At 40.1% G+C, this 16,852-nt stretch overlaps 2 protein-coding genes across 2 annotated transcripts in view; both read left to right on the top strand.

Annotated features, from left to right (window-relative positions):
- The window catches only part of foxk1 (forkhead box K1), a 230,364-nt gene that overhangs the window by 75,301 nt on the left and 138,211 nt on the right, over window positions 1-16,852 (top strand). The gene's annotated exons all lie outside the window — the stretch shown is intronic.
- Window positions 1-16,852, top strand: part of LOC128377369 (protein sidekick-1-like) — a 242,410-nt gene that overhangs the window by 174,056 nt on the left and 51,502 nt on the right. Inside the window, exons 16-19 of the mRNA XM_053337318.1 lie at window positions 1,228-1,375; window positions 8,275-8,415; window positions 11,890-12,071; window positions 15,779-15,894. Of these exons, the coding sequence (XP_053193293.1) occupies window positions 1,228-1,375; window positions 8,275-8,415; window positions 11,890-12,071; window positions 15,779-15,894 (587 nt within the window). The remainder of the gene's footprint in view (window positions 1-1,227; window positions 1,376-8,274; window positions 8,416-11,889; window positions 12,072-15,778; window positions 15,895-16,852) is intronic.

The following is a 16,852-nucleotide window of genomic DNA, read 5'->3' as shown; positions in this document are numbered from 1 at the left end:
CACACACTCATTTACATGAGGCAGACATATGGAGAATAGTGTTGCTGCGTAAATGTACATGCAGGTTCCCTATAAATAAACTCTTATTTTCCCCTCCCTCCTTTACCCTCTCTCTCTCTCTTTCTCTATCTGTCTCTCACCCTTTCTCTACCACAGATGTTTTAACAGCAGGCTGGATCTCCGTCAAATGAGAAATAGAGGGAGAGATAGAGGATAGAGGGGATGTGGAGTAGAATGACAGGAGAAACAGATTGGAGGAAGATGGCTGCAGAGCCACTCTTACTCCTAAGCAAACAGGATGAGTTGGGCGGAAAGCGTTACATGCACAGCCAAGCGCTCGGAACATGACTATAAGAGTTAAACAGATAGACAAATATCAAATGTTAATGTAGTTTGACATTTTAAGTCATTTTCATTCAGATGGCTTTTAAGGAGACAGCAGGAATATGGGTTTTCAATAACAGTTTTCAGCTGTCACTATTTCGGCAGCTGTTCTGTAGCTATTAAAAATATGCCAAAATAATGATAGAAAAAAAAATATGTACGATCTTGAGAGAGACGAATGAAAATGTGGTGAGGAACAAATACAGGGAGCGATAAAGGAAAAAAGAGGAGGAATGCAGAGAGCCTTAAACATCTGGTACATTGCAGTAAAGACTGAATCCAGACAGTGAGGGATGGAGAGAGAGAGGGACAAGAGTTTTGTGCACCCTGGTTACTCAGTGTGTGTGCATGTGTGAGTGTGAGCACCCAAGTGCGTGTTATAAATGAGATATTTTGGATTGTATATCAGAGAAAAACTATACCAGCCACTATAAATACAGTGTATTTTTATGCCAGACAGTGGTTCTAATAGACTCAGCGGAATACAGTTAAACACTATCCTTTTCACTTCCAGAGACACACATGTTGCCGGCGAGATGATAATAGTGCATCTGTCTGTGGTGTCTTCCATGGAAAGATAGGCAACATGATGCAAACAATATACAGCAGCATCTGTGCGTCTTTATTAAACCCCTCCCCTCCAAACTTTCCTTCTTCTTGCTTTGTTTGCTGCATTTTTTCTTCTTTATTCTCTCTCCTTCCTTTCTACCTATCCTCTTTGCTGCTTTTATCTATGCCTCCCCTGTTTTCTTCTGATTTATGGGCCCTGAGTGTCCCCTGTGCCTCTGTTTGTCCTGCCTCAACCAGATATTATCAGGCTAATCTTTGTGTCTTTCTGTCTAGACTCACCATGGAAGATCTACCTATCAGAGGTCGATCCTGCGGTGTCTGAGGTATCAGTGGGCGGGCTCACACCTGCTAGGACCTATCAGTTCAGGCTTTGTGCTGTCAATCAAGTGGGCAGGGGTCAATACAGCGCGGAGACACAGAGGTAAAAAGCAAAGCATGCACACAGACACATTGAGTCATTTAGTCTATGCCACACACTCACCACTACCAGCTTTATTAAACATATACTTCACAATACTCCTTGTGAAGTCACAGTACTATTTCACTGATGTTTCCCAAAAAGCATGAAACCAATTTTTTTTTATGTAGAACATGCTGTGATTTGTGTGAAATAGAGTTTTTTTCCCCTAGTTCTATCTCTGTGTAATAGACTTGGTCACACTGCCTTACACAAACTGGGTATGAATAAACTCGAACCTTTCTACAGTCAAAAGGCATAGTGTATGCACCCCCACACACTGTAATTTGTGTATCTAAATGTGTATGTGTATGTGTGTGTGTGTGTGTGTATTGCCATGAAACACGGATAAGGGACACTGTATAAAGAATGGGGATGAAATGGGTGGATTCTCACAAGGCGAGGACGAAGGAAGGAAGCAGCCCTTTTTGTTTCGTATGCAATGATCAATTTATATTCATCACGTCCACGCTGTAGATGTCTACATGTCCATGTGTATATATGCATATTTCCCTGCATGCCTCCTTCCATTGCAAGCAGTGAACTAAGCAGCAAAAATGATGAAATTAACTAGTCTGCATGTCTGTGTGTGTGCGAGTGTGTGTAAATGGGAGAGTGATTTGGCCTGCAAAGTAAATAAATTGCTGTGCAGATGTTTTTATGTGTGTGTGTGTTTGTGTGTGTGTGTGTGTGTGTGTGTGTGTGTGTGTGTGTGTGTGTGTGTGTGTGTGCGTTTGTGTTTGTGTTTGTGTGTGTGTTTATCCCAAGAGAAAACTCTAATGGGAGTAATTATGATGCCTTAGCACTGATGGAACTGAATAGAGTGAAAGAGGGTTGGAGGAGGTGTGGCAGGCCTCTTAACAATTTTGCCCCCGAATATAAACACACACACACACACACACACAGCAAACAGCCAATCTCTGACACGCACACACAATACAACAGATGTGGCTGTGTATTATGATATATAGGTGGACACACATACAAACATGGTTTAGTCTGGCTAAAAAGACTGACCATTGGCAGATGTATTGGCCAGTTGTAGTGAGGCCAAATAGACTCTCAGCAACAAGAGCAGCCATCACACACTCACACACCTCAGATTACAGTCTCCTTTTAGTTTCCTCTTATCAGCCTCCTCACTTTGCAACTTTCTCTCTGCTGATTCATTACCTTCTTTAATTTAAAATCTTTATTACTTATCTTCCGATTTTGTTTATCGTCCGGCTTAAGTCGTTCCTTCCTGTTCCTCCTTTCTTCCTCCTTTCTTCCTCTACATGGAGTCGTGTGTTGATTGTGTCCAGCAGGCATTCAGCTACCTGGTGCACAGTATAAAGTCGGTTGTTAAAGGCACCAGAAAATAGCAGGGATTGATCCTCCTTAAATGAAAGACTGGCAGATAGATAAGTCATGGCTGATCAGTGTATCAGAGCAGATGGATACATCTCCTCTTCAATGTTCGCCTTATACACAATCGTGCACACTTTACTTTTCATCTGCTGGATGTTTGCCTGGATAAGACACGCACATAAACAGTCGCAGATGCCAAGGCGCCTGCTGCACTTGACACACAGGGAGAGTGAGGCAGAGAATATTTTCTGCAGAAGCCCAGAGCTCCAAATGAGAAGAATGACAAAATGCAGTAATGTGGACAGAGTGAGGAAACGGGACAGAGAATGAAGAAGAAGCTTGTAATATTGATGACAAAAATCCCTTATTAAAGTTTGAACTTCCAGCTGCTTCTACACTCTACCATTTTGTTCTTGTCCTGATTAGGATCTTGATCATAACAGCATTAATTCATACTTTTTTTTTCTTTTTGCTCCCCATCATCACCCTGCCTTTCTTTTCTCACTTCCCTTTGGACGTCCGCTAAGGGTGAACGAATGAATGTGATCAAAGCTGAATAACATTACCTCTAAATGCAGAAACTCAGATGAAGAGTCCAATTATACCATCTGGAGTGTCTCTCTCACACTCACATACACACACACCCACACACACATGCACACACATATTCACGCATGACCTGCACTGACATCATCACCATCTTTAAAGAGTAAGCATTAACAGAGGAATGACAGATTATGCATAAATGCATTGAACTCTGATCACCAGAACTTTAATGCATCTGTTTCAACTATGTTGAGTTAAGAACCAGAACTCCACAGAACTCAACAATGGTTGTGTGGTAAAAAAAAAAAAAAAAACATTCATATAGTAATATACACACACATACTGTATACATGCGTAATGTGCATGTACAGATGTATGATTTATTTACATTATAATGTAGCGTAGGAACGTCAGGGCCATTGCAGAGGGATGGCTTTTTCTGAGAAAGCCTCTTCCAGGCGGTGAAAATCACATTGTTTGCCTAGCAGAACGGCAGACATCACTTGCCTTTCTTCAACTTCCTGAGGAAAATGTAGCAAGAAATACAAAGAGGCTCATTTTCTTGCACTTACATTTCGTGGTGTACCCACATATAGTGCATATCCGCTATTAGTAGTCATATTTTTGAAAAGGGAAGTTGTAAGCTGCAGATTAGTCCTATATATATCTGGGCAGATTCTATAGGTACCAAAGATGTACTGTAGATAGGTGAATACTGACAGAAATATAAATCAGACCCAACCCAATGCATGCTTTGAATAAGATAGTAAAGCCTAATCTACACTGTGTAGGGATGGAGAGAAACAAGCAGATGTCAGCAGGAGAGAACGTAGGCAACATACTGCACAAGAATGCCCAAATAACATAAAATAGCCACATCCAAGAAATCAGAAAATACCAAGATAAGGTCAAAGTACTATAGTCCTTACGTGTAAAGTTGAAAAACATTTCCTACAATTTTGCTTGGATTTTTATAATGAAAAAAAAAAATGTATTTAAGGATTTTTATAACACAAAAAGCTTTCTTTTTTTTGTACCTTACCATTCAGTGCATATGCAATGGAAGCTTACTTTATTAAATTAAATGGTTATTTAGGCTTCTTTCATCTCTTTTATGATTTTTAAACATATTTAATGAAAAAGGATTTTATGACCGATGTCAGGTTTTTTCACTATTCATTAGAGTTATTTAATTAACCTACGTTTTCATTCTGCTGAATAGTCCTGCATTCCTGCTGTGCCCTCCAAGTAATCTTAGTTTTGTAACAGTTAATTAGACATTAAACAAAAAGGACCAGAAAGTGCTAAAAGCAAATAACGGTCATGCAATAACTTAATTATAGATTAGGGTGCTATTTTATATATCCATGATGGACTTTTTGTGCAACATTAAGCAACATTTTTGGGATGTGTAGTCATTCCAGCCCTTTTTCACAGTCCTTTGTTCCTGTTAATTGTGTTATTATTAGTGTTATACATATGTCATACAAAAATTACAGACTCCATGATCACACAATGTGTAACGGAAACTATTTTTTTTTTTAAACAAGATACTTCTTCACTCACTTTTTTGACCTCCATCCTCTGCTAACAGTCAAAGACCAAACCATCTAATTATGCGAGACAGCTTCTGCAGGAGTATTGTTGTTTATTTTCAGCAACAATGTAATCAGCTCCAACTGGCACTTACATGCATCGATTGCTCATTGTTTGTGAAAGCTCTAATCAGCCTTAAGTGAGCCAAAGCGATAAACTGATGGACCACTTGCTTTGATACAGGGCGTCAGTTCACCCCCACCGCAGATACAATCGTGTTCATTCACAAACAGGGACGAGAACAAGCCTTGCTATGATTGACAGTATTATTTCTGAATGCTCTGTTTGCATTTACGTTATGACAGATAAAGCAAGATCAGGAGACGTACAGTAAAATAAAATGATAAGTCTGATTGAATAGATTATTGCAGCTCAGCTTTAATTATTTAGTTTTACAGCCTTGAGAGGATCTTTACATTACAGACCCCCAATTAAGTCAAAAACAATTCATGCTTCCCATTATTTCATGTTTACATGGAAAATATACTGCAACAATGATAACAGAGCATGAACTTGTGTTTTGAAGCATTGTTGCTTATTTGCAGTAAAATATTTAATCAACCAAACAGGTAACAAAACCACAGATGTATTGTTTATTGAAGCGATTAAGCTGTTTGCATTTTAATTGGACTCAACAAACACATAGCATATGCAGTGTAGCATTTGTAAATCTCAGTCAGTCTTGATTCATAGTGAGAATATGCAAAAGTTTCTCTATTTCCCTGACAGAGTCTCTTTAGTATGTCACCGTCCTCCATTTGTGCAGCTTTTAGCCTGAAGTGAAACAGCACAACATTTAAAGGAGACAAGCCTTAAAGTGTCAAACAAGAAGAAAATAAGCTCATCTATTTCAGCTGGTTTTACCCAATCATGTCACATCTGGTTTCCCTCTCTCTCTTGTTTTATTCCTGTTGCCCTCTGTTCATTTTGTGGCTATTTCCTCCTCGCAGTGGATCTACATTTTACTATCCTGTTTGAATAGAGGCAGACTTAACATCCCGGCAACGCTATTAAATTTAAGATTCAGTGTGTACGTGGATTTAGTGAAAAAGCCATTGGGCATTAAACTGTGGAGAATGACACAGATAGAAACTTTAGCTAATTCCCAAAGCATAGGGACACACAGAATACATATCTCCACCTCATTTTCACTCACACACCAAAAAAAAATGTACATCTCCTCCAGAAAATGCCCTCTTTTCCTTAATAGCAAGGGACAGAGAAAGTGTGTCACACAACGTTCAGGCAAAGTTACGGGTCGTGTTTGTTTTGTGTGATTGCAGTATATGTATGTTTGTGGGTGTATGAGTGGATGTGATATGAGCCTTTAGGTAGGGATTTATACATTTATGTTCCTGCGTGAGGTTGATGTCCTCATGCTGAACCCACTGTATGAAATATTTACTCGTAAATGGTTGGGAGTGAATTAAAGCAATTCACAAGGAGTTTGTGCTATTGGGTGTAAGTGTATCAGTGTGTGTTTTATTTGCAGTCAAACAGTGAATGACCACATCTGTTCAGTACTGTAGGGGTGTGTGGATGTTTGTGCAGCATGAGTTTGTGTATGTGCATTAATGTGCATCATCAATTTCAGTCAAAAGCTGTGGCATAGTTGAGGATTATATATACCCCATTTCCAGACGGCTACACTAATGCCCATCTCATTCACACAAGGCCCATTAGCCTATGTGTGTGTGTGTATGTCTGTACATGTGTATGCCTGCAGCACCTGGTGCTGTCTGACAGTGCCTAACCTAATGGAAGTAAAGCACAGCTGTAAAACCACTGGCCTGTGCCATATATCCGCCTGCACAACTCTCTAGCTAACAGCTTTCACACCCCTGCTTCTGTACAGACACACGTACAGATGTGCACACAAAAACACACATTTATAGGCACATACAGATTCACACACACACAAATACACAGAGCCATACCACAGCTAATGGCTCAATAGCTTATAAAGAAACATTCAGGGAGAGATGGGGGCACAGAGGGACGGAGGGGGGAGGAGGGAGAAGGTAATGTAAATCTCCAGACATAATCCATGGAAGGGAAAAGACCATCGGATGTAGCAGTCTGTCTTAAGCTGGGAGAAATTTGTTTGGGGGGTGTGTGTGTGTGTGTGTGTGTGCGTGTGCGTGTGCGTGCGCGCGTGTGTGTGTGTATGCGTGCGTGCGTGCGTGCGTGCGTGCGTGTGTGTGTGAGCAAGCACATATGGGTCTGATTACGTTAGCTGAGCTGCTTACAGTAAAGCCAGAGGCTGACCAGCTCAGCCTGCGTGCTTTACCAACCATGAGAAGGGCTGGGAGCTTTAATCACGGGTGGGGGAGTGGAGGGGAGGGAGGGGGGTGTTACAGGGAAGAAGAGGAGGGAAGGAGATGAGTAAAAGATAGAAGGATGAAATAATTGAGGCCAAAGGACATGATGGACGAAAGGTGAAAGTTTGCAGATGTGGGAGAAGAAAAATGGAGAAGGAGATCAAAATGTCGAAGGAAAGATGGGTTTGAAGAGACAGTGGTGAGGGTAAGGAGGGCAGAGAGAGTGAGGGATCATAGTGTCTCACTGGAAATAAAAAGATGAGCTCTTTACTCATTCTCTACTAATAGTGATTTAACTATCTATTGCTGTCACACAATACAATATAGCGGGTCTGCTGGGGGCGTTGTGGTAGGGTTGATGCTGAAATTGAAACTGCCCGGACAAGGATTGGAACATAAATGGGAAACCTCAAGTAAAGCAGAATATAGTTAACAGTAATTTGCAACATAAAGACAGTAAATGGCTGTTTGTTGTTTTCCGCTACCAGTGAATACAACGCAACAGCGATTCAGCTTCCACTGAGTTCATGAATGCTTTTACATTTGTTGTTTTTAACACCCAGTGTCAGCTCGATCATTCCCAGGAGAAATCCTCTGGTGCACTGGAAGCGATGCGTTAAACGTTTCCATCAGCAGCAGCAGTGGTTTGTTTGAAATAAATGAACAATATAGAAATAGATGAAAAACAAATGTATTAAATGAAATTGCAAGATACCAGGAGAACGAGGGATGAGAGAGATGAGCATGGAATTCAATAAGAATTCATCAGTGCACCTTAAGCTGAGAGATGATTTTCTATAATGAGTTGCAGCTCTGTCTCGTGTATCTCCAGTGACAAACGTGATAATTTGTTTACAGACAGCTTGACCCCCCAGACTAGACAAAATGAAGATGTTTGGAAAAGAAAATGACTGTAAACGTACCTTTTTAGATCACTTACCTAATACAACTCTGTCCATGTGTGTTGAACCTCCATTCTCATCAGACACCTGATCATCTAATCAACATAATGTGTCTCTCATGCTCTCTTTCTTTCTGTGTTTGTGTTAGATTGATGCTGAGGGAGGAAGCACCCAGTGCTCCTCCGAAGAATATTGTGGCCAGTGGGCGGACAAACCAGTCCATCATGGTCCAGTGGCAGCCTCCGCCAGAAACCCAGCTTAATGGAGTCCTCAGAGGATATGTACTCAGGTGCAGTACACACACACACATTCACAAAAACATACATATTTAGCTTTATACCCCTGTTAGTGAGAATTATTGACTGTGATCATAGCAATCCCTCTTCCCTAAACAGTGACTGTCCAATCATAGCTTAGCAACTGTAACTATGTCTGGCAGGTCTGTCAAGCTCTGGATGTCTCCACATGCCAATACATTGTGCATTGGGGTGTTGTAAGAAAGATACTCTGTATGTTCCCTAAAGAGTTTGGATGGTGGTGTCTCCTTGTACTCTGTACAAAACCAAAACCACAACAACAGTGTAAGGAATGGATCGTTCGTCATTGCTAATAAGCTGCAAATATTAGCATGTCAAGCTAACCTGTTTACCACCTACAGTTAAGTTAATTCCAAGGTGAACGGTGCTTAATTCTACATTATTTTGGGGGGTCACAGTCCTGACTAGCACATCCTCTGCAGAGTGGTCTTTCATACTGTGGGAAAGCCAGTCCTGAATGCTACTCAGGCATGTAATCGCTGTGGGAGACAGGGAGTCGTCACATCCCCCCCAATACACGAAGCATGGAAGATTTTCCCTCCTAATATTTGTAATTGAAAGGTCATCTGATTCCCTTTAAAAACTGAAAGAAAGATCATTTGTTCCTCTCAATATTCAGTGTTAAACCAACTCCAGAACGTACTGGTTGTATGTCATTCATAGAAAACCTTCTGCGTCTCATTTGTGTTCATATTAACCAGTAACAGTGAAAACATCTGAGCCCAACCACACATCCTTTGGTCCTCAAAACTGGCATTTTAATGTAACAGAGTGTAACATAACATGGAGCGCAGAGGGAGGGGGAGACATATGGTGCTGCACATAACAAAGACACATACAGGCCATAGATGTATTACAGGCAGTAAAGTTACTTTTTACAGTGAGCGGTTTCTGCAGCTGTCCCCAGTGTTTCAGGCTGTTCTCCACATTTCAGCACGGAGGTTGGTCCATAAAGAAAATTACAAGCAGGGCAAATGCCACAATGTGTGTGGCTTTAGCTAGCAGAGGTGCACACACGTTGAATGCAAATTAACTTTCCTTTATTTTGCCTCTTTTACTTCTCTCTAGTATTTTGTGTCTATTACATAAACCCATTGAAATGTCCGTCAAAATAAGGCCTGCGGCTATTATTGTAATGTGATTCAGGCTAAATATCAAAGATAAACCTGTCATTATGCATACAATGGAATTTCAGTGTTTTAATTGTGTTCAGGGACTGGAGTTGCAGAGTTGAACTGTTTAACTGATAAACCAGGGCATCTTTACAATCTCTAGTAATGTTTCTCTATTCAGAAAGTTTTGTTATGTGGCACCAAAGCAGGTGAACCAAGTGTGAACACAGTCAGGCTGGAGGTAAGATTGAAGTAAAACAGTATTTATTTTTAGGATTGCAAGTTTAGAAGTTCAGCCAAGTGAGGTCCAGGGAATAGTTCAGAGCTGAGCCAGGTGGAGCTTCAGATGGTGAAGTGTGGAGTTTTGTGGGTCCAGGTTAGGAGAACAGAGTACACAAGAAGAGATGAGGTCCAGGAGACGGGCCGGAGAGCAGAGCAGACAGACCTGCAGGGAAAAGAGAAACAGGTTCAGAATGGGTACAAGACAAAAGGCAACTGGTAAAATGCTTAGGTAGACAAGAATGACTGGAAGCGTTTTAACTGACTTAAAGGAGAATATGATCTGGCAGAGCTGAGAATATATAGGCGGGGTTGATTACAGGATTATGTGCACCTGTTGGGGCTCTGCTCTGACTCCAGCTATGACCTTCCCACTAACCCCTCCATGCCAACCCGCACAGTTACTGTTCTTCTGCCACAATAACTTTTTGTTTTTTTGTTTTTTCGGCTTTAGTATCGTTTCCACACTCCCTAGCCCCTGCACTTTGAGAATGCACACAAAGTAAGGTGCAATTCAGTGTGAGTTTCAAGTCAATCCAAATATAAACATCCATCACACCGTATTGTATTGACCAAAATGTTAGGTGAAGGCAAGATAGCTGAAAATGTTACAATTAGTTATTAGATACCAACTTCTCAAATGTGAGGATTTGCTTCATTCTTCGATTTTATACTGAAAATTAGTAGAAAATGTTGGTTTTCAGACTAAGTCAGTCAGAAAAAGCGATTTCACTTGGTCACCTTGGACAGACATTTTTCATCATTTTCTGACATGTTATAGCTTATATTTTCATGAAAGCAACCTTCCGATTAATCAATAATGAAATGAGTAGTTAGTTACAGCCCTAAATGTAAACTATAATCGAGTTACAGCATAAAGAAATATTCCTTCCTCGTTGTCACCCTCTCCCTTCTTGCTGTATCAAACACATAACCGCACACACATTCACACAGAGACATAAGTGCTCTTTACTTATGCTGTGGCTGCCCATGATCAGCTGTCCTTCACTTTGATGTCTATGTAAAGTGTGACACAGTGCGTCTAATCAATCTGTCATCAGCAGCCTTACATGAATTTGCATATAATTGCAGTAGAAGTTATCAGGTCTTTATATCCCCGTTCGCTGCGTTATCTGCCTCCCACTTCAGAAATCAGTTGAAAATAGAAATTCAAACTCTTACATCTCCAATGTATCATTTCCGCTTTATAGGACAGGGCTTCCACCTCCGATCCTTTCTCCTCATTGTATTAGCTTTCAGATTCTTGCTATCTGTTCTGACTTTTTCTCCTCCATCACCCCCACCCCCCCTTCCCTACTTCTCCTCCTCCTTACCAGTGTGAGTGCCAATGTTTCAGGTGGAGAAAGAGAGAGTAGAGAGGTTATCTCCTCTCCTCCACAGAGACCCCCTGTCAGCCTCTGGCGCCCACTCACTCTTTGTATCTGTGTATGAGTGTGTTCTTCTGTGTTGTGTGTGTGTGTATACAGTATGCATGTGTGATAGACTGCTGAGTCAGGCGGGGAAATGTTAGAATATCCCGTTACAGTGAATAGGCTCCATATTAAAATGCTGACATGTGGATTATTACTCCATTCAGCTCCATCAGATATGTACAATACCTAAGTGGTATTACACCTCCCAGTCTACTCAGGTCATATATCCTTTTAAGTGGACATTTATATCACATATACTAAAGCGAGGGACTTGAAGGTGCAGTATTCAGAGACTTCAAGGTTTTAATTCTTTTAAGCTTCTAACATGATCCAACAACTAGATGAAAATCATTTAGCATGGTTTCTCTGATTCTCAGGCCAACACAAATGACACTCAACTAATCATTTTGTTTACTTTAAATTTAATCTCAGACATAAATGCAAACTAATGATATAAAAGGTATATGTGCAAGGTATTTTTCCAGACTGGAGAGTTTTATGATTACACTTTGTTTCATTGCTCGAAAGTGCAGATATTTGATTTGTGGGTATTTTGAGTCGGGCTGAGTCATTTGCTTAATTATCAATTTATCTATTTAAATGTGTGTGTGTTTTTGTGTAGGTACCGTCTGGCAGGGCTGCCAGGAGACTACCAGGAGAAAAATATCAGCAGCCCAGAGACCAACTACTGTCTCCTGAAAGATCTGATCATCTGGACTCAGTACCAGATCCAGGTGGCTGCCTACACTGGAGCTGGCCTGGGTGTCTACAGCAGCCCTGTCACTGAATACACCCTGCAGGGAGGTGAGTGAAGACGCACACACAGGGTTTCTTTTTTAAATCAAATATTTACTTCTGATTCCCAGCAGGGCACCGTTAATGTGTCATGAAAGTGATTATATTACTGAACAATAATTATTTTTATATAAAGATAATGGTACTATCTGCCCCTGTGCATTACTGCAGTCTTTTACAAGTCAAACTTAAACGTAGATTCATTAATCATTACAATTTTGAGATCAGACGACAAAATGGGCTCATTCTCTTGTGTCGCTGTCTTTGAGTCAGCACTCCTGACCTTGATCACAGATATCTTATTATTTCTTATACAACATCCACACGAGGCCTTTGCATTAGTGGTCTAACATTTAAAGAGCGAAAGTATGAATAGACAGCATTATTCCATGGTCTATGAGTTCAAACCTTAGCTATAGAAATAAATAAAAAGGACTGGTAATTGATTTATGTCCTTGGTTTCTTAGAAGAGCTTAGATTTTCAATATTAAGAATACGTGAGAGGGTACAAATGTACAAATGAGTGTGAAGACCATAGATTTCACACACAAACAAAGTAAGTTATTATTAAAGCCTGATGTGTGAGAACACCATTCTACCTTCACTTTTCCCAGTTCCCTGTGCTTTAGTAGTCACAGAACACGTTGGCTTTATCTTTATCTAAGATATGTTCTTTTTATGTGACTCAGAAGCTAAACATAAAGAAGTGCTGTGGGGAAACTTTGATGTAACTGGTGGACCCACACATCTCTAAAAGCGTACTGTATACCCTACAGTACATAGAGACATTTCCATTGTGGTACTGGGTTGCAATAGTTTGTAGATGGACAATCCTGTCTATCCGGTTTTGAGAGGAGCCAACCAATCGATGCAGTTATGTTAAAGTTGCCCCTGAGGCATCGCCTCAGAGGCATGCCAGATTGGACCCACTGGGAAGAGACCCTTGGGGTGACCTAGGACATGCTGGAGGGACTAGGGACATCTCCCATCTGGTTTAGTACTAGCTTATGATTCTGCAGGAGGAGCTGGAGGGAGTTCAAGAAGACTGAACTGTACTGCTCTATGAATTTTAATATAATGCATAATAGTGTGTTTGTTGTAATAAACATAGCTGCGCCGAAGCATGCACTTTCAAGTATGTCAAAGAAATCCATGAAGTGGTTGTGAAAGAGGGATAAACAGAAGTGAGGACAGTAAAGGAGAGAAAAAAAAGGAAGATGAGAGGAAGTGGTTGTGAGGGTAAATCTTCTTTAAACACGTGCTCTTCTCCTCCTGACTTTTATTCCAACAGTATATTATCATTATTAAAAATGGGCCAGGCTACACACACATGCATGTGCTCATAAAAACTCACAGTCATTATTACAAGAGTTCAGGACAGGTTTATAGACTCAGTAGAGGGAGTTAGGCTCATTAATTATTCTAATGTGGTTTAATGGGAGTGGCTGCGATGGATTGGGCATTTTCCCTCTGTCTTTCTCTCACTATCTCGGAGAAGATGTGGCTGAACTCAGTGTTAGACTCTGATAACGTTGCTCTTTTTGCGCTCTCTTTCGTACAGGCATATGCACATACTAAGATTCCCCCAGAGGACAGAGTTTAGTGTTTTATCTGTAGCTGTGAGCTGTGAGGGTTAAGAAGCCGGTCCCCAGGAGTACAGTCAGCATGGCAAGAGGGAGAGAGAGCATCTTTAACACCAATTAATCTCCTTCGTCTCCTCATCCTCTGACTCTCATTCGCTCACTATCTTATTTCTTTCCATTTTCACCAGTTTTTTGTTGTGGTCTCTGCTCTTTCCTCCCTATACGCTCTCCTCTCTGTGTGTCCATGTGTCATCTGGCTTCTTTGGATCAAATATAGGATGTAAAGGGCATTCCCATCATGCAACAGTGCATTATCAGTCTGTGGCTTTCTAGCTTCAGCATAAACCCCTTACAGTGTAATCGCCATAACGTTTGCACACAGAAACACACACACACACACATGCATAAACACACACATTTCACAGTCACACTCTACTCTTCTGTTCCTGGCTCTAATGTTATCATGAACCCTCTTCCTCTCACTGACCAGCTGCTTTGATGGATTCCATGTAACACATAAAGACTCACGCGTAGAGACACATTCATACTCTTGACATTGAAGAAGAGAAGAAATAAGAAAAATAAATATTAGAGACTGTGCAGCAACCTTTGAGTGGATGAAGTAAATCAATTGTCTAGCTTGTGAGAACTAAACTCTACATCTTCTGCCCTTGTTTACCATATTAACCTCCTGCCAGCCTCCATTCTTTCATATGAAAATAACCTACAGTACATTGCATAGGAAAGGCTGTACTGTTATATTATACTCAGTATATTCCTTAACTTAACTTGTTAGACATTAGACATCTTTCAGTGCTCTGTCCTCTTTGTCTCACTCTCTGCTGGATTATGAATGACATGGCCAAGTTTTTATATGCATCAAAAAGACATATTATTACTCTTCTGCTATAGTTTGATGCATATTCTTGATTTCTAACTTTAATCATTGAAACTGAGCTTCAAGAGTTCCTAGGTTTATTACAGATTGTTAGCAACATGGATGCAGTGTATGATTTAGTAATGCATACGAGTGCACCACAGTAACTCCAGTCCACAGATTAAACACATGAATTTCATGTTACCCATCATGAGGAGAACTACGGAGCCTGTGAAAACAGTTATATAATGACTTCTGTGGCTCTGCAGGGAGCTTTCCAAAGTCTGAAAAAAGTAACCCTGAGGATGTCATCTCAGCTTGGGACTTAAAGTTTTAAACAGAAAGCCTACAATAGTAGGGGATCAAAAGAAGTGGTTTAGGAGACATTGAGTTTCATATGAAAAATAATATCCAGTTGCATTTTGAAAAATGAAGGATCCAGTGTTGTATTTGGACTACCTGTTCTAAAGACTATAAACTATTATTCTGGCCTTTGCAGCTTCAATTTTGGACATTCTTCTGTCTGTAAAATCAGTCTCTTGTGAGCCCTTTATATTAATGCAATACTTATGTCCAATGTAATTTGTAAAGTATTAATATAGGTCATGATTCTTTTATCTAATATATTGTATTTTTCAACTAATAAATCATGACGTTCTTACGTGATGGTAATGAAAGATGGAAGAGCTGATTACTTATAAAGCTCAGGGAGAGTAATGTTGCTGCAGGTCCAAACCAACAAATCCAGTGAGTCACGTAACTTCCTGTGGCCACTGTCTGGTCTCCTGAGGTCATTGACTAAACTACTTAACAGATTCAATTTATGATTTAGCTCTCTTTATGAGCCGTCACTGTTCAGAATCAGTAACTGATGGGTCAGAACCCTTATTTCACTTACTACTTATTTAATACAATACAAAATACATGAATGTAAAATACAATAGGTGAGATTAATTATGTTGAGAAATTAGGTAATTTTGTAGCAAGGTTTGGCATTTAGGTTTTGCAAGCCCAGCACGTTTTTTAATTAAGAAATGAGAGGACTCTGAAATATTGAAATATGGTACTTTATGAGATATTTAAAACCAAAACGTGTGAAGAAGACAAAGCATTGCACTGAAAACTGTTTATTTCTTCAGTTTAGTGTTTCCAGGATAAGATCCAGGGTATATTTTTTCCCAGTATATCGAAGCAGTTGCCTTCTTCCTTTAAGTGAATCCATCACAGCTAAATATTGTGTTTGTATCTTTGTGTAGTTCCCACAGCACCTCCGCAGGAAGTGGAAGTTCTCGCTATCAACTCAACCACCATCCGCTTCACATGGAACCCTCCACCCCAGCAGTTCATTAATGGCATCAACCAGGGATACAAGGTAGGCCTGTGTGTGTATGTTAAAGCTATGATGGTGAACAACTCAGTTAAAGGCTCTTTGTTCAAAATGCAGTAAAGTTTTATTTATATCTATATATGAAAATATAAATATCAATGTTAATTATATAAAGGCCTTTTCAAACATTTTTTAAAATATCTCTAATCATAATTAAATCATCAAAGGTTTTACAAAATCAGCCCCTGTTGATTAGATAATAAAATCAGAAATGATATTACATTTGAAGAATTACAGGCAAGTTATTTTAATGATACTGAAGTCAGAGGTACAAGACCCCTGACCTTGGGATAATTTTTAGCAGGCTACAAAAATCAGTTTGTAAAAATGACTATTAATCCAGACTTTTCTCTACATTTTATTAATCAATTTAGCAGTTGAAAAAAGCTGCTACTAAATTACTATGTTATCTTCTCCCAGGACCTACAGTTCAAAGGTCATGTCCCTGGATCTGCTGTCTAGAACTTGTTTACACAAACTAGAATAACAAATCCCAGCCTATGACCAAACAAGGGTGGGGTCAGCTACAGGAAGACATTTAAATGACTGATAGAAGAAGAAAAAAGAGGATTGAATGGGGAAAGCATTGAAGGTGAATGTGGAGCAAGGGACTGGAGATAACTAAGAGATAATAATAAAGAAGCTACATGCAGGGTAACGGGGAGCAGGATGAGAGTGAAGTATTGAGTAGTGTGAGTGATCTATATGTACAGTCCTAGTTCTGGCATGTGATTTATTCTCCACTTTATTGTGGCAACCCACCCCGAAGGAACTGATTAACATGACAAAGAAAACACATCTGGGTCCCTCTGTGTGTTTGCGAATGTTTTTTCGAGGGTTTGAATGTTGGTATCTTTGTTGGTTAATAAATACTATATGGCTTTCCATCTGTTTGATGTGGCTCTCTGATGTTTTCTCTGAATACCAGACTCTACCGCTCTGA

Source organism: Scomber japonicus, chromosome 2, assembly GCF_027409825.1.
Source record: "Scomber japonicus isolate fScoJap1 chromosome 2, fScoJap1.pri, whole genome shotgun sequence".
Lineage (NCBI taxonomy): Eukaryota > Metazoa > Chordata > Actinopteri > Scombriformes > Scombridae > Scomber > Scomber japonicus.
This window is presented reverse-complemented; position numbering and strand designations above follow the sequence as displayed.